Below are 21,520 nucleotides of genomic sequence, written 5' to 3' on the forward strand. Positions count from 1 at the left end.
CCCCTTAAATAGGGCTTGGCTTATCTGTGGATGGGAAATTTCTTCTGAAATTATAGGGGGGAAAAACATAGAAAATGTTGAGGGTCAGCTTATCTGTAGGTAGTACATTTTTCTTGTATTTGGGTTTTAAAAAATCAAGGTTTAGCTTATATATATATGGTAGTTGTGCATGGCTCATCAATTATTTAACACAGCATGGTACTGGATGCAAATACTGTATAGCTATTATTCTTTCCCAGCCTTTAAAAAAAATTAAGAGAGCTGAAGTGAACAGAAAGCAAGTCCTTTGGCTTGAAAATAGAACCTCCTATCTAAAATAATCTCCCAAGGATTAACTTCACCTAATTTCACTTCTGTTTTGTGTGTGTGTGTGTGTGTGTGTGTGTATATATATATATATATATATATATATATATATACCCTGTTTCCCCGATAGTAAGACACCCCTGATTGTAAGACGTATCGGGGGTTTCAGGGGGGTCGGCTAATATAAGCCGTACCCCGAAAGTAAGACATATGTCTTATTTTCGGGGAAACATGGGGGTATTGCCGGGGGGGAGCCCAGTGACGTCGCTTCCAAGCTCCCCGCGCGCCCTTCGCCTCGCCGCGGCATCACCGCCTCTTCCCCGGTTTGGCAAAGCGAAGGACGGCGCTGGTCCGAAGCGAGCCGAGCAGGCGGCGGCTTGCAGCGAAGGCGCTCGTCCCAGCAACCGAGTCCTGCCGAGGCTCGGCTGCAAGCGGCCAGCGAGGCCGACCGGCTCCGAGGCGAGCGGCCGGAGCTGCGCCCTCCTTCGCCCGCCTCCTTTCCGGCAGGCAGGTGAGGCTGCCCAACTGCGCAGAGCGGCTCCTCCCCTCCAGACACACGCTTCCCCGACACGCGTCTGCGGCTCCACGCGTGCACGCCGCTTGGAGCCCTGAGGTTGACCTTGGAAAAGGGCTCACGAGGCTCCTGTCCCGCGGCTGCCCTTCTGGACTCTGGGGAGATGCCTTCGGGAACGCGACCCTTTCAATTTTTTTCCAATGTAAGACATACCCCGAAAGTAAGATGTAGTGGGGCTTTTGGGGGTAAAAAGAAAGTAAGACACTGTCTTACTTTCGGGGAAACACAGTATACACACACACACACACACACACACACACATATTAAGTATTTAAAAAGATTGAAAAGTTATTGACGGAGGAGGAGCGATAAAAACTGTCATTCTGCTTATCCATTTGAGTTCAAGATCCTTTGCAATTGGAGCTTGATGGCATCATAATAGCATGTCGTAGTTTGAGCAAGACCACTGTATGTCACCTGTAATATAAAAAAAAGTACAGGTACTCCTTGACATAAAAGAATTCATTTAGTGGCCATTCAAAGTTACAACTGCACTGCAAAAAAGTGACTTATGACATTTTTCAGTTAACAATCTTTGCAGCCTCCTAGGATCATGTGATCAAAATTCAGAGGCTTGGCAGCTGGTTCTTAGTTATGACCTTTGCTGTGTCCTGGGTTAATGTGTTCCCCTTTCATGACCTTCTGACAAGCAAAGTCAATGGGGAAGCCAGATTCGCTTAACAACTGGGTTATTAACTTATCAACTGCAGTGATTCACTTAACAACTTTGGCAAGCAAGGTTGTAAAACTCCTTAAATGAAATTAATTTAAATGACCCACTTAACAAAATGTTGGTCTCAATTGTGGTCATACGTGCAGGACTATCTATAACTATATTCATCTATTGCTACCATTTTCATTCAGAAAAATAAGAAAAGTCATTTTAAGGTTTAATGATAATAACAACAACAACAATACAAACAATTCTGATATTAATTATAATTGTTGAAATAATAGTAATAATAATCAGTTTACTGAACTCAATAGTGATAATAATAACTAACAATAAATAATAATATTAGTACTATTCTGATAATCTTTTAACATAATATTGAAAGATAATCTTTCAACATTTGTATCTACATGTTAATTGTAATATATAGGACATATTAAGCATAAATTGATCATTATTATTACAATTATTATTTCAACTATTACCATTAATATCAGTTGTTGTTGTTGTTGTTATTAAACCTAAAATAACTCTAACAATACACTGTTCATTAAGAACCTGTATATGTTTAAGGGGAAAAATGGATAAATAAAAATTTAAAGAAAGATAGGAAGAACAATTATATTTTCCCAATAATGTACTGCTCTTTGAATAAATATTATATTTATATAAATATTTTTGAAAAGACCAAGGAATAACAAAAATAGTTTTTCAATCTACATGTTTAAAAAAAGTCTTCCACCAAGACCTTTTAAAAAAAAAAAATAACTCTCAAAACTCATGGACTTTTACTATCTAATGACAAAACTGAAAACAGTTATTCATCTGAACAGCTAATTATTTGTATTCTTTAAAAGCAAGTACCCATCTGGTACTTGCGTCCGCTTATCACAGCAGGTTGTGTCTTGCTAACTTCAAATTGATATGGTTACTTTCGCACAACAGGTGGAGTTTAAACAAACAGCTTTTAAAATGATCTCAGTATTATTAAAAAAACCTACAACATTATTGGTCCATCAAAAGATCTGTGGAAACTCCCTAAATTGCTTGGTTTTATTTTTCTCAGAAAAGGAGGAATCATGCAACTCTATCCTCTGTCAATCAATAATGTGCCTTGCTCACAATCAACTGAGCGAAAAGTAAGTTTAGTGGCCTGTGTATGCCCAATATAAGTGACATTGATTAATAGTTTTTAAAATATTTTTTCTCTTTAAACTTTTCATTAGATTATAGAATAAAATACAAAAATGCAAAAGCAAATAAGACACAGTGAGAGGGAGAAGGGGAAAGAAAAGTGTGGGGAAGAGGGAGAAAAGGAAAAAAGAAGTTTGCGGTAAAATAAAGCATTAATTTCAACTTTTTACTTTTCCATAATAATTCAAACTAGCCATTTCTATAAAAAACTAATCAGTCTAATCAGTAAAACCCAAAATTAAAGTTTCATCCCCCCCCCCCCATCTCAAGCACTATTTGCAGAGGCAGTCTCCGTATAGCAACAAAAGTACTTATATTCTTTTCTTTGATCAAATGATCCATTTAGGCATGTATGGCAAATCCATCAGCTTCTGTAGCCATTTGTCCATGGTCGAAATCAAAATGTCCTTCCATTTTTATGCTTACAATAGTCTTGCTGCTGTCAACATATACTGTAAGATCAAAGTTCCAATTTTTTCTAAGTCTTTTTCCATTAAGCACGAAAGAAAAGTTTCTGGGTTCATCTTTATCTTCACATTAAGAATTTTCTGTATTAAAATATGAATCTTACTCCAAAATTTCTTTGCTTTATCACATGACAATAATTTTAATTATTTTTAAAAATATTTTTGAAAAATCCTTTTAAAATTAGTTAGTTGGATTTGCTGATACAGTCATTTCCTATTGTACTGACTTCCTTATGCTTGGTATGTATTTTTATGACAGTGCCAAACAGAAGGGGAAGAATAATATTGGGCATAAAGCAGTAGTGTTGATACTGTTTTGGGTGCACACTCATGCGCGCAACGCTTCTGCGCATGCACAAAAGTGTCCCGGGCAGGTGGGCAGAGCTTTCAGCCACTGCTATCAGTTCTTAGAACCTGGCCAAACCAGAGCAACCCACTGCTGGCATAAAGTTAGGATTTTTCTAACTGTAACATTTTACAGTATACTCTTTGGGGCAATTTCTTCTATGGTAATAAACATGTGATTACGGTAATTGATACATGTTTTATATATTGTGTCTAATTTCTTCCTTATCTGATACCAGTTGATTAATTTATGAATTTTACCTTTGGTTTTTTATTCATTTGAACTATTTTATACTATATCCAGAGGCCTGTAATTGGATGCATGTCCCAAAATGATACATGTGAGAGAGAGTGTTTGTGTGTTTGTGTGTGACTGCACAAATAGAGGGAAGTGAGATCTGTTGAGGTCTCCAGAACTGAACACAGTATTCCAAATGTGGTCTCACCAGCGCTCTATACAGTGGGATCACAATCTCCCTCTTCCTGCTTGTTATATCTCTAGCTATGCAGCCAAGCATTCTACTTGCTTTCCCTACTGCCCGACCACACTGTTCAACCATTTTGAAACTGTCAGAAATCACTACCCCTAAATCCTTCTCTTCTGAAGTTTTGCTAACACAGAACTGCCAATATACTTCTGGTTTGTTTATTACTAAATATACCTACTAATATTAAATATAGCTGAACTGAAGCAATTCTTGCAGAGGGGAAAAAATACATCTGCTGTTGAAGTGAAAACTGCAATTTTGTGCATGCTTAAGCTGGAGATAAGTCCCACTGAATTAAATGGGACTTTATCCTGGCTTATAAATACTTATACTGCAATGCATTAGTTTACTTATGCACTGAGCTATACCATAAAACAATAAAAGTCCTGCAATAAACTCCTCAAGGGGCAAGTTTTTTTGGAAGGAGAAGTCCTGGTTGTACATCAAAACACAAAGTGAAAATGGTTTTGTTATTCCTTTATTGTAAAGTATCAAGGAAGTAAATGAATTTGTTATAGAAAAACTATAATACTTTTTTAAAAAAAAGAAAAGAAAAAGGAACTGGTTTGAGTGTGCTTAGGTTTGCTGCTACTCTTTACAATTTGACTCTGTGTTCTTCGGAGTTTTAAAAATTGTTCCTTAAAGTAAAGGACTTTGCCCTTGTTTACCTCTAAGTCATTGTTAAATCTCTTTGATAAAGAGGAACTTTCAGAATGAACAAAGCATGATTTTTTTTTCAAATCACATTTTATGAATGTGAACTTTGTAACTACCTGCTTTTTGAGTAAAAAAAAGTGTGCATATTATAGGACTTTCTCGCTGTTAAAAGCATCTTTTAAGTTGGGTAGAGTAGCTCCATTCTCTTTCTCTTAACATTGCCATCTTTTGAGAATTTGGAGGCATGTTTTCTCTGTGGCTGCCACAGCTATTTGTGACAGCTTCTTACCCGTTTGCCTAAATATGATGAACCTTTGAACTTTATTGCTGTTTTACCAACTTTGTTGTAAAAATTCCCCTAGGATGATTGCAAATCATCTATTGCATAAGAGAGATGGCATATGCTTAATTAATTAATCCTAACAATGGTAAATCAATTGGCATATCCAGAAAAATAAGGCTCAGCATGATATGCCACCACATTATAATGGGACACAGCCTTTGTCCTATTGATATAACTTTAATAGATTTATGTTGGATCACATATTCATGCCAGCATATACTTCCTTAGCCCCCTTTTCTACTGAATTGTTGCATTGAAATTATTATTTTTTAAAATCAGTATTTAATTTGAGAGTTTGGACATTTTATTACCAAGAATCGTAGACATTTTTATATTAAATTGTTCTCTTCCATTAGAGCTGTTTGAAGGAGGCTAAAGCTCAATTTCCTGGTCATTCAAAGTTTGACCTGTCCATAATTGTCAAGATTATTGGATAAACCATAATGACTAACCTACGTCAAAGCCACACAAGCCATTTCATGAGTGAACAAAACCAAAATATTTAGGTGCTATAATATAGTTATGGTTACTCATACAAAGTTAGTTTACTTTGAACAGTACCTACGGGATCTTTAAATTACTCACAAATGTACATCATGCAAGAGATTGTGATAGAAAGGGACAGAACTCAGAAAAATGACTATTATCTTTCTTTGGTTCTTTAGAAATCGAGCTGAATTTAATTATAAATAATAAAATATGGGGTCCTTTTGTACTATCTGAGTTGAAACTAAGTTTTCTTGAAAACATTTCATTACCAAACCTTTTCATCAGAAAAAAATACAGTGTATATCAATTGCTTTGAGTCCTTTGTCTACTTTTCTTAATAATAACACCTTCATCTAGGTAACTGTTGTAGAAATTATATAGTTGCAGATAGTTCTCAACTTGTGGGCACAGTTGTGCCCAATCCTTCTGTTGCTAAGCGAGACAGTTGCTAAGTTAGTTTTGCTCCATTTACCACAGTTGTTAAGTGAATCACTGCAGTTGCTAAATTAGTAACATGGTTGGTCAATGAATCTGGCTTCCTCATTGATTTGGCTTGTCAGAAGGTGATCACATGACCCTGGGAGACTGAAACCATCATAAATATGACTCAGTTGCCAAGCATTTGAATTTTGATCACACAACCATGGGAATGCTGCAATGGTTATAAGTGAAAACAGTCATAAGTCACTTTTTTCACTACCGTTGTGACTGAATGGTCAGTAAACCATCTATTGTAAATTGAGGACTACCTGTACAATATGATATCATGACATGGTTATATCACTTCATTATTTACTTATTGTCCATGTGTTGTCATTTTGCTATCATCCTGGTTTCTAAAAAATATCTTATTTCATAGATCTTGTTTCCTCCAACTTCTAGAATCACACTTCACTATGCTTCAATTCCACATTGAAAATCATAGGGCCCAGGGAGGGATTTTCATACCATCTCAGGCAATTGGCTATCCAGCTTTTGCAGGACAATCTCCAGTAATGGAACATTGATGTGCATAAGGAGAAGGATTATGAATGATTATACTAACTTCTATTATGTTGCTAGATTTGAAATCTGGAATTATTATTTTTGTGAGATTGTGGAGGCCCTTCTGTATGTGAGATGATGGAAAACTGAAGAAGGGCTTAGTTGTGTAACTCTGCCCTTTCCTGAATAAAGAGTTTATATGAAAGATTGTCTGCCAAGGCTTCAATAAAATTAGATCTATTTTGTTACGTTATAAATTTTGCTAAGGAGTTATTTGTTGATTAAATTTGTCTATTAGGTTTTCAACAAGTTCAGGTGCATTGATGGTATGACTTTTGAGTAAGTTGTTCAAACAGTCCCAAACAACTATTGCAAAGTATAGTTCATTACTTATCATGGTTGGAAGGGAGTGGATTATAACTTCTGAGAATTGGGAATTTCCCCATCTCACTTGCATTATCTTCTGATGAAATGAAACTCTATGAAGCATGTATTAATACTGGCTTAGTCTACTTAAAAGAACTGTATATGTTGGAAGTTACCATACTTAATTTTCAAGCAGGAACAGAAGAAGCTCTTTTTATATTCCTCTGCTCCCCCCCCCCCCAGTGTGAACATAATTTAGATAAAAAAGAAAGGTACCTATAATAGAAGCCTCATGCCATATGTCCAGGAAAGTGGTAATTCAAGTTTTTGTGTAGTATTTCAAAATATGATTGACTAAAGACCCACAAGAATAAAATAAATATGTTTGTATATTCTGGAAAATGCTACTTTAAAAAAAAGAATCCTTCGGGTTTTTAAAGTCTTTAATCTATCTTGGGCTGCTACATTTGGTTGCGAGACAAAACTATTTTCTCACTTTTTCTGTCTATTCTTCATGTGCCCATAGCTCTTAGTTTAACTTTCCCATATTCACTATGCAGTTAATTACCTTCTTTAATGCAAGTAGATTGCCTCAATATTAACACTTTATATAGAACTACCTAAAATAGCAGCTGCAAAAATTTGGATGATCTGTAAATGGCAGCAAAGAGTTTCGCTTTGCTGCCATCTAGCATTTATTTATTTATTGGATTTCTATGCCGCCCCTCTCCGAGGACTCGGGGCAGGTCACAACATATAATAAACAATATACAATATCTTGAATCCAATTAATTAATTAAAAATCTAAAACCCCAAGAAGCATAAAAAAAACAATCACTCCATACACTCAACATTCTCTCAACACATTCATTGGCCAGGGGGCAAGAATTTAATGGCCCCAGGCCTGATGGCATAAATGAGTCTTCAGACTCTTACAGAAGGCGAGGATGGTGGGGGCAGTACGAATTGCCAGGGGAAGCTGATTCCAGAGGGCTGGGGCCCCCACAGAGAAGGCTCTCCCCCTAGGTCCCACCAAATGACATTGTCTAGTTGATGGAACCTGGAGAAGGCCAACTCTGTGGTACCTGACCGGACGCTGGGATTCATGCGGCAGAAGGCGGTCTCAGAGGTATTCTGGACCCATGCCATGTAGGGCTTTATAGGTCATAACCAACACAACCAATTGAATCTGGAAATCAATTGGCAGCCAATGTAGACTGCGGAGTGTTGGAGAGATATGCACGTGTCTGGGCAAGCCCATTATTCCTTGCACAGCTGCATTTTGCACAATTTGTAGTTTCTGGACGCTTTTCAAAGGTAGCCCCATGTAGAGAGCATTGCAGTAGGTGATAAGGGCATGACTGTGAGCAAAGACTCCCTATCTAGGTAGGGCTGCAACTGGTGCACCAGGCAAACCTGGGTAAACGCCCCCCTCGCCGTAGCCGAAAGGTGATATTCGGCTGTGGATCGAGGATGCCCAAGTTGTGGAACCTCACTGAAGGGCTGAAAAATCCCCCTCCCCCAGGGTAATGGATGGACAGTTGGAATTGTCCTTGGGAGGCAGTACCCACAGCCACTCCGTCTTGTCGGGGTTAAGTTTGAGCCTGTTGGATTTTGTTGGATTTATGCCATCCAAATATGGTAAACCTAAACATAAAGGGGCGTGCATAAGTGCACCAGAATGCCTTCTGTCCCCTGTCCTAATGTTTCTCTTTTACTAGTATCATGTATATAAATATTATTATATCTTTGTATACCACCAATATGTACTTGAATAAAATGAATAAATAAAGACAGAAAATAGAACCAAAAGTAGTTACAACACATAAGTTATATATTTTCATATAAAGGTAGCCCTTGTTTAGCAGCCAAAATCGGAACTGACAACTCAGTTGCTAAGTGAAAAACTGCAGGACCACAAGCGTGCTTACAATTTAACCTCAGTTTTGCTTTACAGTGTCAGAAGGATACAATCCCAAATTGTTGGGTGAACCTAAATGGCAGGGAAGGTTTCCAGAGCTCAACTGCTCCACCCTTTAGAACATCAAACTTGCATCATCATGGCACCATCACGTGACATGTTGCGATTTTTCCCCTTTCGTTAATGGCATGGGCATGGCCAGCATGTGACATATCCAGCCTGTGGGCCACGAGTTTGACAGCCCTGCTTTAGAATACTATCTATAATTCTAAATAATTAGCAAGATAATTGATTTTTGTATTTGCATTCAGAGGAGAGGAAGGGGTTACAACAGAATAAGCAGGCACATATTGGAGAATATAGTTTGAAAGGAATGCACTAGTACCAGCTCTTTGCCTAGTGCTCTTGGATTAGGAGGTGAACAAAAATCTTTAGTGTGAAACTTATTAGGGTTTTGTCAATTCCAAGCAGCAGCTACAAACAGCTGGAGGGTTCTAATCAACGAATTATGGACACACTGTTGAGCTTGCTTACTTGTGAGGACTTTTTAGGGAAGCCCTGTGGTCCTAAGAAAAGCAGCTCACAAAAAGATAGCTTGGTTAGCTAATCTCTGTGGGGTAGAGTGTTAGGGAATGTTAACTGACTGTAATGGCAAATATATGAGAGAGAAAGATGTGGAGATCATAAATACAACCATTAGTTGCAAATTTTTTCAGTGTCACTTAACTACAAAGACAATAGCTAAACAAGAACTATCTGTACAGCTGTTTCTAAATTTGTGCTGTTCTGAAACGTTGATTTACAACATCTATTCTCCTAGTTGGGGATAGTGGAAATCATTGTATAACATACCTGAGGAGTACCAAATTAAGGTAAACTGATGTCATTGTAAGGATCATCCAAGGACATGGGGTGAGGTATCATCAATATGCGGATGATACCCAGCTTTACATCTCCACCCCATGCCCAGTCAACGAAGCGGTGGAAGTGATGTGCCGGTGCCTGGAGGCTGTTGGGGCCTGGATGGGTGTCAACAGACTCAAGCTCAACCCGGATAAGACGGAGTGGCTGTGGGTTCTGCCTCCCAAGGACAATCCCATCTGTCCGTCCATCACCCTGGGGGGGGAATTGTTGACCCCCTCAGAGAGGGTCCGCAACTTGGGCGTCCTCCTCGATCCACAGCTCACATTAGAACAACATCTTTCAGCTGTGGCGAGGGGGGCGTTTGCCCAGGTTCGCCTGGTGCACCAGTTGCGGCCCTATCTGGACCGGGACTCATTGCTCACAGTCACTCATGCCCTCATCACCTCGAGGTTCGACTACTGTAATGCTCTCTACATGGGGCTACCTTTGAAAAGTGTTCGGAAACTTCAGATCGTGCAAAATGCAGCTGCGAGAGCAGTCATGGGCCTACCTAGGTATGCCCATGTTTCACCATCACTCCACAGTCTGCATTGGCTGCCGATCAATTTCCGGTCACAATTCAAAGTGTTGGTTATGACCTTTAAAGCCCTTCATGGCATCGGACCAGAATATCTCCGAGACCGCCTCCTGCCGCACGAATCCCAGCGACCGATTAGGTCCCACAGAGTGGGCCTTCTCCGGGTCCCATCAACTAAACAATGTCGGTTGGCGGGCCCCAGGGGAAGAGCCTTCTCTGTGGCGGCCCCGGCCCTCTGGAACCAACTCCCCCCGGAGATTAGAACTGCCCCTACTCTTCCTGCCTTCCGTAAACTCCTTAAAACCCACCTTTGCCGTCAGGCATGGGGGAACTGAAACATCTCCCCCTGGGCACGTTTAATTTATGCATGGTATGTCTGTATGTATGACTGTTAGTATATGGGGTTTTTAAATATTTAAATATTTTAAATTTGTCTGATTGCTTATGATTTGTTTCTACATGTTGTGAGCCGCCCCGAGTCTTCGGAGAGGGGCGGCATACAAATCTAAGTAATAAATAAATAAATAAATAAATAAATAAATATAAATGTATATTTTAAATTGGAAATAAAAGTTGAAATATGTCTTAAACTAAAAGCAATTAAAGTATTATTACTGTTCTGTTCTGTCCTTCAGTTGTACTTACAAGTCACGCCTCCCTGTAGCAGTGAGCAACATTATGAATATTCTGGCCGATGCTGCACCAAATGTGAACCAGGTAATACGCTAAAAACATTTTTCTCATACTTAAATCAAAACTGATTTTTAAGTAAAAGAATAATCTTATTATTATTATTATTTTTTAAAAAAGTCTTATTAGGGAGCGTGTGAATCTTACAATACTGTACTTTTAATGTCTCTCAAGAGCAGAACTGCGGAAACATTTTGAGGGTAAAACCCACACTTGGGTTTTAAATGCCAACCTGTAGAGCAAAAATTTAAAGAGTGAGTTATAGGCAGTCCTAACTTAGCAAGCTGTTGTATAACAACTGTTTGATATTATAACTGACTTCAAAAACAACTACGTATGACTTGTCCTTGAAGTTATGGCTTCTACACAAAATCAAATATATACATGTAAGGGTGGTCACATTTCAGACACTTGGCAACCGTTTTGCATTTATAACTGATTGCAGAGTCTTGCAGTCGCATTATCCCAATTTATGATATGGGTCTTTTTTATATTTTCCAATAAAAACACCCATTGGATATGATACATTCACTTTAGGTCCACATGGCTCACCAAATAACCATGTGATTTGCTTAATGAGTCCAAGAACAGTTGTAATTTTGTGTCAGGTCATTGATGACCACAATTACTTAGGACCAAAATTCCAAACTCAATTGTGTTGAGGGTTACCTCTACATGTTTAAAATTAATTAGATGTAGTTAGTAGGAGGGTTATCTGTACATGTTTAAAATTAATTAGATGTAGTTAGTAGGATTATTATAGGAGTATGTAATCCATTCCATTCCAATATAGTATAGTATCTTTGAAGTAATTTGAGTATGGGGAGATTTGCACTTGAGAGCAAAATAGAATCCTGAACCCACAAATTTTATGCCCACATTCAGACAATTTTTCCTCATAAAATCAGGAATCGGTATAATAACTAGCATAGTATTACCAGCATCTCATTATATTCAGGTTGAACTGTCAGGGTAATTTGAAAGGAGGAATTGTAGAATGTTTACCTATTGAGCTAACTAACCGAGATTTATATTCCCTGGTTCAAAAAATAAAATTTAAAGATATCTTTTATTATATGAAGGAAGGTGTAGATGCTACTCAGAACTGTGTTTGCCAGTTATTTAATTAAGCTGTATGTTCTGCATTCAGTGAAGGGCTACAAAAATGTTTACTACTGCACTGTGGGCATGGCTTATTTTGTGGGTGTGGGTTGCCGGCCATGTGACTAGGTGGGAGTGGCTTGGCAATTATGTGACTGGGGGATGGCTTAAAGGTGGCCAACTTGATGTCCCCACGTCAAGGGGGGACATCCTTGCCTCAAAGAGATACAATTTCCCTATCTATTAACTATTGCTGAACATCCAAAATATACTATTTAATTCTATGTACATATGCCATGTGTCTACATACATATTACACACAGGCACACAAAAATATACATTATCTACTATATAAACTGTATGTGTATGTACACACACACATGCACAGCTCTTCTAAAATTATGCACATTCAACCTCATTTACTGCAATAGGAAAACCATATCCAGAGCCCAGAAGGGAAAAAAAGATTTTTTTCTACCGGTTCTGCGTATGTGACCAAAATTTTTCTACTGGTTCTGCATACCCGACCATACCCGTAGGAGCCCAACACTGTCTGCATTGGTTAATTTATCAATGCCATGTCTCCCACACTGATATTTAGGAATATGGGTTCTACACAGCAGTTGAGTCTCAAAGGATAAATCTGTTTAGAAAGAAGTTTTCTGAACTCAACTCATTTTGAACAATTTCCTTCTAGGTGGTCAGAAGAGACAGTGCTTCTGAATCACATAAGTTATTTAAAGAGAATGAATCATAGTTTCAGCATTTAAAACCAATCAGAAGATGCCTTCAAGGAAGAACTTGAAAGATTTGCGGTGCTTCCAGGCATATTGTTATAATGTGAAACGCTGTTGTGTGCTTATTTCTTCCTTTTCTCTGAATTTTTGAAATGCAGATAATGGGGAAATGTGGAAATACAGGTAGTCCTCAACTTACAACCACAATTTAGCTCCAAATATATGTTGCTAAGTTGAAATATTTGTTAAGTAAGTTTTGCCCATTTTACTATTTTTCTTGCCACAGTTGTTAAACAAATCACTGCAGTTATTAAATTAGTAACATGGTTGTTACATGAATCTGGCTGTTCCATTGGCATTGCTTGTCAGAAACAAAAAAAAATCTGATCACATTATTCTAAATAATAAATTGCAACCGTCAGAAATATGAACCAGTTGCAAAGCATCTGAATTTTGATCATTTGACTCCAAGGGATGCAACAGTCATTTAGTGTGAAAAGTGGTCATAAGTAACTTTTTCAGTGCTGTTGCAACTTTGAATGGTCACCAAGTGAAGTGTTATAAGTCAAGGACTATCTATATTACAAAAGAAAAAAATAACTATCTACTGTAAAAGATCTCATGTGTAAGGCAGGGGGGGTTGTACATTAAAAACACCTTGAAATTCCATGCTTTACATAGACAATGATTGTTTAGTACAGTGATGGCGAACCATTTTTTGTTTGCATGCCAAAAGGGCGTGTGTAATTATGCTAGTGGATGTGCCCACACCCATTCCCTTTCCCCATGTATGTGCAACCCCTCCACATTGCCCCTGTGCATGCACACAATCCCCCTTGTCACTGCACATGTGCACAGGTCTCACTGAAGCCTGGGACGGTGAAAAAATGGCCAAACAGGCATATCAGAAATTCGGAAAAACAGATTTCCCATTGTGTTTTTTGCACTCTGCAACCTTCAGGAGAGCTTCCTGAAGCCCTGGAGTATGAAACACAGCACAATGAAGAAACTGGAAGTCCATTTTTCCGAACTTCCGGTTTGCCAGTTGGGCGTTTCTTTGCACTCCGGGGCTTCAGACAGAGGATGAAATGGCCTTCCCCAAGGCCGAAAATCAGTTGTGCGCACTAGAGCTGACATAGGGGAATGCATGGTGTGCCCTTCAATATGGCTCCGTGCGGCACCTGTAGCACACATGCCACAGGTTCGCCATCACAAATTTAGTACCTTATTTAGTACCTCAAGCTAGCTACATGCTTCACTATGAATTGTCCAATTCTGTTGTTAAATCAATTTGGTTAAGCAAGTGTTTGACTCTGATAATGTAATAAGCATCTAAACTGATGACATTATAATGTGTTTTGGTTGTTCAGCTTATTTATTTAGTCATAATTGACCATATTTTGCCATGTGCTGACTCCACTCAGGTGATCCATGTAGGCCTGAGAGAGCCAGTATTGCTAATTCTAAAGTATTTTAACATTTTATCACTCTTTTCCGTTGTTCTCCTCAGGAAAGTACATGGCCAAAAAATGCACTGCCTTTTCAGAGACTGTATGCAAACCCTGTGGCTCAAATGAGTACATGGACATCTGGAATGAAGAGGAAAAGTGCTTTCTTCATAAAATATGTGATAGGGGTAAGGGAAAATTATGGGCTGTTATATTGTTTCTCATTTGTCAGGGAAATGACTTTTAGCAGAGCAGGTGAAGACTTTTATTTTGAGTTGGTAGAGGTGATAGGACAGAGACAGTTGAAAAAGAGGGATATTGCAATAGAACAGGGATCCCAAAATCTTTTTGAGCTTTAATCAAAATCTCTTAGGATGTCAGGACAGTGCTCACCAAATGACAAGAATCATAGAACAGAACAGAATAGAATTCTTTATTGGCCAAGAGTGATTGGACACACAAGGAATTTGTCTTTGGTGCATATGCTCTCAGTGTACATAAAAGATACATTTGTCAAGAATCATGAAGTACACTTGATGATTGTCAGGGTAGAAATAAGCAGTCAGGAAATAATCAATATTAAATAATATATTGTAAGGATACAAGCAATAAGTTACAGTCATACAGTCATAAGTGGGAGGAGATGGGTGATAGGAACGATGAAACAACTAATAGTAATAGTAACGCAGCCTTAGTGAATAGTTTGATAGTGGTGAGGAAATTATTTGTGATGGCGTTTCGGAAAAACTGTTCTTGTATCTACTTGTCTTGGTGTGCAGTACTCTATAGCAGTGTTTCCCATCCTTGGCAACTTGAAGATATTTGGACTTCAACTCCCAGAATTCCCCAGCCAGTGAATACTGGCTGGGGAATTCTGGGAGTTGAAGTCCAAATATCTTCAAGTTGAAAAGGTTGGGAAACACTGCTCTATAGTATCGTTTTGAGGGTATGGAGAGGGGCGGCATACAAATCTAATAAATAAATAAACAATTTATTTCAAATCTTGACCTGAGTGGGACCTGTCCCAAAAGATATATATCCCAAAAAGCAAAATGATGAGGTCTGAGATAAATAACATAGTCAAGCAGTGAAGGGCTACCAAAATTTTTACTACCACACTGTGGCCGTGGCTTATGCAGGATGCCCTGCATTTTATTTCAACATCTTTCAGTGCAAATTGGGTGCTTTGGGCTGGAGCTCCATTTTCGCTACCCCACTGCGTCAGCGCCCCCTCCAGGCAGTAGCCCACCCCTGTAGCCAAGGTACTGTATGTAAAAAATGGGGTTTGAACATCAAAGCTTAGATCATATCTTTGAACCCAGGTTCCAATCCTGAGTTTGGGTCAATTAGATTCTCTTAACCTTAGACTGAGAAGTTGAAAACATCTATCAGTCTGTACTAGACCAGCATGGTAAATTAAAATACATACAATGAAGAGACATGTACAGTATAACCTCCTATAACATTGAACACCATCAGGCTCATCTGTGACGTTCAATTCTAGTCCATTTTTTCTGCAATATACCATAAACACTCAGTTTTTTCTTGTGACCCTTATAACCTCCTACAACATTGAGCAACAGCATGATGAACTGTGACATTGAATTCTACAATTCTTTTCTGCAATAAACCATGAACACTCAGTTTTCCCATAAGACACTCACCAATTACCACATATTTACTTCTTTCCCTATAGTTTCATTTACAATACCATTGATTGACAGTTTGAATTTTTATTATTGCTTAATACATGACATAGCAGCTAATACTTGTTTCTTGTAAGTCACTTTGAATTGCAATAGGCAGCATTCAGAATCGGTCATGAATCAGGAAATCTTACATTATGCAAGTAGAAATATTGCCTCACTTGAAAAGAATGCTCAGTTGTGCATCTGTTATGATAAAAACTTTATGTCAACTTTAATTTCCACCTGCTTCCCCCTTTTTTGCATTTAAAGGAAAAGCTTTAATAGAAGTGATTCCAGGAAACAGTACATTCCAAAGACAATGTGCCTGTACTGCTGGCTATCATTGGAACAGAGACTGTGATTGTTGTCGGCGAAACACAAAATGCTCTCCTGGTTCTGGAGTGAAATTTCCCAGTAAGATTTAAATTAACATATTTGAAAGTTTTATTTTATTTGTCAACTCTGGTGAATGTACTGATGAGCTGGATTGAAAATGGAGGTGTCCTAATAATGAAACTTCTTGGAGAGATGTGATTTTCTTCCACATTGCTGAATATCAGATACCTAAAATTATGTCACTGAAATTGGGGTAAATTTCAGTCCTGGGTGATATGCCTCAATTAATCTTTAAATGTTATAGCTTTGTTATTATTATTATTTTGTCTGATTGTTAGTTAACAGTTTTATCACTGGAGGAATAGTTGTAGAAATAATATTTAAACATCATGTTGGTTATTTAACTTATTCTTGGTATTATAGTAGCATGAAAGTGCAGGTGTATGTACACTGCTGTGGCCTGTCCGTGGCCTGCATCCTCATAGATTCTGAGGATCGAGAGACAGGTATGGATTGATATGCTAGGCCACTGTACATGGCACCCGAGTCTGATTGCGAGGAATAATATCGCCAAAAAGGCTTCTAGAGTTGTTAACCTGATCCTACGCAGCTTCTGCTCTGGCAATCTCATGCTACTCACCAGAGCCTACAAAACTTTTGCCAGATCCATCCTTGAATACAGTTCATCTGTCTGGAACCCATACCACATCTCGGACATCAACACCCTTGAAAATGTCCAAAGATACTTCACCAGAAGAGCCCTTCACTCCTCCACTCAAAACAGAATACCCTACGAAAGCAGACGATCAATCCTAGGTCTAGAAAGCTTAGAACTACGTCGCCTAAAACACGATCTAAGTATTGCCCACAAGATCATATGCTGCAACATCCTGCCTGTCAATGACTATTTCAGCTTCAATCGCAACAACACAAGAGCACGCAACAGATTCAAACTTAATATTAACCGCTCCAAACTTGACTGTAAAAAATATGACTTCAGCAACCGAGTTGTCGAAGCGTGGAACTCATTACCTGACTCAGTAGTGTCAACCCCTAACCCCCAACATTTTTCCCTTAGACTATCGACGATTGACCTCTCGAGGTTCCTTAGAGCAGTGTTTTTCAACCAGTGTGCCGTGGCACACTAGTGTGCCGCCAGACATGGTCAGGTGTGCCGCGAAGCTCAGAGAGAGAAAGAAAACAAGAGAAAGAAAGAAAGAAAGAGAAGGAGAGAAAGAAAGAGCAAGAGAGAAAGAGAACAAGAGAGAAAGCAAGCAAGAGAGAGAAAGAGAACAAGAGAGAAAGAAAGCAAGAGAGAGAGAGCAAGAAAGAAAGAAAGAGAGAAAGAGAACAAGAGAGAAAGAAAGAGAGAGAGCAAGAAAGAAAGAGAGAGAGAGAGAGGGAAGGTGGGAGAGAGAAAGACAGAGGGAGGGAGGGAGAGAGAAAGAGCAAAAAAGAGGAAAGAAGGAAGAGAGAAAAAAGAGGAAAGGAGAGAGGGAGAGAGAAATAGAGTGAAAGGGAGGAAGAGAGAGATTTTTTTTGTCCAAACTTTTTTTAGCCCCCCCCCCAATGTTCCCCATGGTTTTGTAAATGTAAAAAATGTGCCACGGCTCAAAAAAGGTTGAAAATCACTGCCTTAGAGGTCAGTAAGGGGTGTGCATAAGTGCACCAGTATGCCTTCCGTCCCCTATCCAATTGTCTCTCCTTATCTCATTTATCTTTTCTTCCTTTCAAATATGTTCACCTATACTTTTATATCTTTTCTTCTATTCTTTTCTTTACTTATATTATTACATATCTTTCTCTTCAATGTGTATTATGTATTGGACAAAATAAATAAATAAATAAAAATAAAATAAATAAATAAATAAGTCAAAGAGGATATGGGATCAGAAGCTGAAAGCCAACTAGGACCTGTTGCACCTTCAAAGGTGCCCTTGAGTGACTCAGGAGAAGAGGAAGAGCCTCTTCTTGACGCCAGAGTATGCAGGAATGTCAGAAGACATGAGTGGCTGAACAGGAGGATGTCTCTGCATGAATAGATACACTTGGCCATGCCTTTTGGGTATTTAAGGGTTAGTCTTGTGACAAGCGAGTGCGGAAGTCAACTTTCTAATGTGAGCGATGACTGTTTGGATTTGGCTCTTGAATTATTTATGCAAATTACAAACTAAGAAGATGAAATATTGATGTCCGGGCTTCTTGCCAACTCAGAGTGAGTCATGTTAATTAATTAGAGATACGATCAAAGTATTGGGAGTTTTTGGCTTTAAGTTTGACTTTAATGAACAGCTGATACGGACTGACTTATTTCTTGCTTCGCTGATACATTTTACACAGTTAAACCTGATACTAAATTATTATAATTATATGCTTAAATTTTGTCACAGCCGTGTGTGTGGACCTATTTCGTGGAGGGCTCATCGCTGGGACAGAACATATATGAACCTGCTTATATGCAAAAAATAATCAGTGTGCCTGTTTCCAATGCTTTGAAACATTTAAAAACCAGTGTTATATTTTATCCAATACATAAATAGTCAAAAAAGCCGAAGTGTTCTAAATAGTAACACTTCAGTGTGTACAAAAATATATCTTAAATATTTGGTTATCAGCAAATTGTTTTCAAGTGATGCTTTTCAGAGAGGTGGTGCTCTGCTCAGTGTGTTGTTATATTTCCACAGTACAGCAAGATAAGAATACCATATGCGTATCATGTCCCACTGGTTATTTTTCTAATGTCTCCTCTGCAACTGATGCATGCAAAGCCTGGACAAAGTAAGTTTCAGATACATTTAAAAGTGCACCAACCAAGTCACAAAGGAAATATTTAGATGTCCATGTTGTATTGTATTTAGAAACAGTGATGTTGATTGCAGAAAATGAAATAATTTATCATTGCCAGTAATTAGTCTCTGAGTATTAAAATCTAGAAATCCTCACTTACTTGATCATGCAAATTTAGTGATACGAACATATGCATATTAAAATTGCTTTAATTTTATAATAATGGCTGTGTTTGCTTCTTTTCTCAGCACCAATTCCTAAGAATTTGTGTTTTATCTAAAATTAAGATCAGCAGTAGGGAAGTGTTTTTCCACCTCAGGAACTTTAACATATAGAGACTTCATCTCCCAGAGTTCCTTGGGAGATAAAGTCCACATATCTTAAAACTGCTGAGGTTGCGAAACACAGCAATAGGAAAATGAGAAATAGATTGTGAAACAAAAAGGAAGTAAGAATACTGATTACTCTTTGAAATTAAGGAAATTCATTTCTTCCCTTCCTTTATTTTTGTTAGTTAAAATGAATTGAATAAACTGAAAAATTAATTGTTCATTTAAGTATGAAAAGACCATTTAAGACAGGGGTCCCCTATTTGTGGCCCGCAAACCCCTATTTGAAGGGTTTGCAACCAGGCTGCAGAAGCTGCCAGTGAGCGTAAATGTGCATCCTCATTTGCTCAAACAGGCGATGTGCATGCACACTCCATTTAAGTGAGCAACAGGCATGCATGCACGCTACCTGCATGAAAGCTTTGTGTGCACTTGCTGGCCACTTGTGCAAAACCATCTCCTTTCCCCCGCACCAATCTACAAAGCCTCTGCTGCCAGCTCCACAGGCTGCTAGCGAACCACAACAAAACCCATCTGTTATGACATAATGTTACTGTGTGATATGTCATGATAAGCTGGTTCAACAAAACTTGTTTTAAAAATTCTGGTATAGTGTTAGATCCAAATATGCAAATACAATCTTTAGTTTGCTGTAGAAAACCAACATGCCTCCTTACTGATCATTAATTGTCACAAGATTAACAGTGTAGGAATAAATATTTACAAATCTGGTTTTGAACTTCTTTAGATGTTAAATATTATACATGAAATTGGCTTTCTTTTTCCTCTTTTGTCACAATATCAATGCCAGCCTTCTTCAGTCTGCTTCTCTCCAGATCAGATAGCCTGATATACCATCCTATTCCCATGTGGTAGAGAATTATGAGAGAGGTTGTAAAGAGTCAAGGTGTCTCTGAGGAAAATAGAGAATTATCATATACAATTATCATATACAAGCAAAGAAGGTTAAAACATTTCTTAAAGACTGGGAAACAAAATAGTACTGTATTTGGAAAATATCATGTAGCATTCTCTCTAGTTTACTGAGATATAAAAGCAAGAGGAAGTAAAGTATGATCAGGCTTATAAGATTCTGTTATTACAGCCTACAGTATTTTAATATAATTCTAGACTTCCTGTGGAATCTGTTTCTTGATCTGGTGAATCTTATAGGCTGGCAGAAATCTATCATATCTAAAGAACACAAAAATTTGCTGAAGGAAATATAGTATGAGATATGAATGTCATTGTATTAAGCATTGCCTCACTACTTCTATCATGCTATTAGTATATTATCCAAAACATACATTATTTAATAGCATGTCTCATCAAAAAACAATGTAATTTATCACTTTCCATTTTATTTCATTTAGTTGTACAGCTTTGGGAACTGAGGAAAAGATTCCTGGGAATAATTGGTCTGATGCAATTTGTAAGATTCAAGAGAAAACACATCCAGAAGATGGTAAATACGAAAGCACTAACTGAATAGTAATATTATTTTGCGATTTTCTGGCATTTCTATAATTAAAGTTACCCTTTATTTTAGTTTCATGCCATGATATAGTGAACTGCTCAATAGCTTAAATAATGCTATGAGTGGTGTTAGCAGGAGCTCCTGGTAGGGATTAATTGCTAGTAAGAGTCCATTGGAGTTGGGTAGCTAATTAGTATAAATAAATAAAATTCCAAAAAGTAAGAGTGATACCAATAAAAATCAACAAAAGAACTAAGGACAGGTAGAGGAGTCTAAGGGCATAAGGAAAGCCCACTTGCCTATTAAGTAGGAACTCCACAAACTCCAGAAAAGAAATGACAAATTGCTTTGGTATTTTGAGTATGGCTGAAATATGAAGTAAAGTTTAAGTGCCAAACTTAATGTGAAGCAGGAAAGCACTCTTCCATTTATTGGGGAAATATTGAATTCATGTAAATAGAACTGAATGTGATGACATGATTAGACCAAAGAAAATCTAATCACTGATGGTGTCAGTATTGAAAGCAGTTTCTTGTTTTACAAGGACATGTAAGATGAAAAGCATGAACCAAGAACAATTTGAAATTGTAAATGCATAAATTAAGTAAATGAATTTGGTGGACATGAATGGGCCACTTTAGATTAATAATAAATGATTATATGAGAATTGTCTAGGGCA

The 21,520-nt window shown here is 38.0% G+C and overlaps 1 protein-coding gene across 4 annotated transcripts in view; it reads left to right on the forward strand.

Moving 5' to 3' along the window:
* TNFRSF11A (TNF receptor superfamily member 11a) overlaps positions 1-21,520 on the forward strand; it is a 47,960-nt gene that overhangs the window by 12,591 nt on the left and 13,849 nt on the right. For 2 of the 4 annotated variants that reach the window (XM_070747141.1, XM_070747142.1), the window contains exons 2-6: positions 10,884-10,965; positions 14,287-14,412; positions 16,183-16,326; positions 18,933-19,026; positions 20,738-20,829. In XM_070747141.1, the coding sequence (XP_070603242.1) occupies positions 10,884-10,965; positions 14,287-14,412; positions 16,183-16,326; positions 18,933-19,026; positions 20,738-20,829 (538 nt within the window). Of the gene's footprint in view, positions 1-2,629; positions 2,693-10,883; positions 10,966-14,286; positions 14,413-16,182; positions 16,327-18,932; positions 19,027-20,737; positions 20,830-21,520 lie in introns of those variants that run through there. The other 2 variants (XM_070747143.1, XM_070747144.1) reach the window with 2 other exon arrangements.

The sequence above is a fragment of the Erythrolamprus reginae genome, chromosome 3, assembly GCF_031021105.1.
Source record: "Erythrolamprus reginae isolate rEryReg1 chromosome 3, rEryReg1.hap1, whole genome shotgun sequence".
NCBI lineage: Eukaryota > Metazoa > Chordata > Lepidosauria > Squamata > Dipsadidae > Erythrolamprus > Erythrolamprus reginae.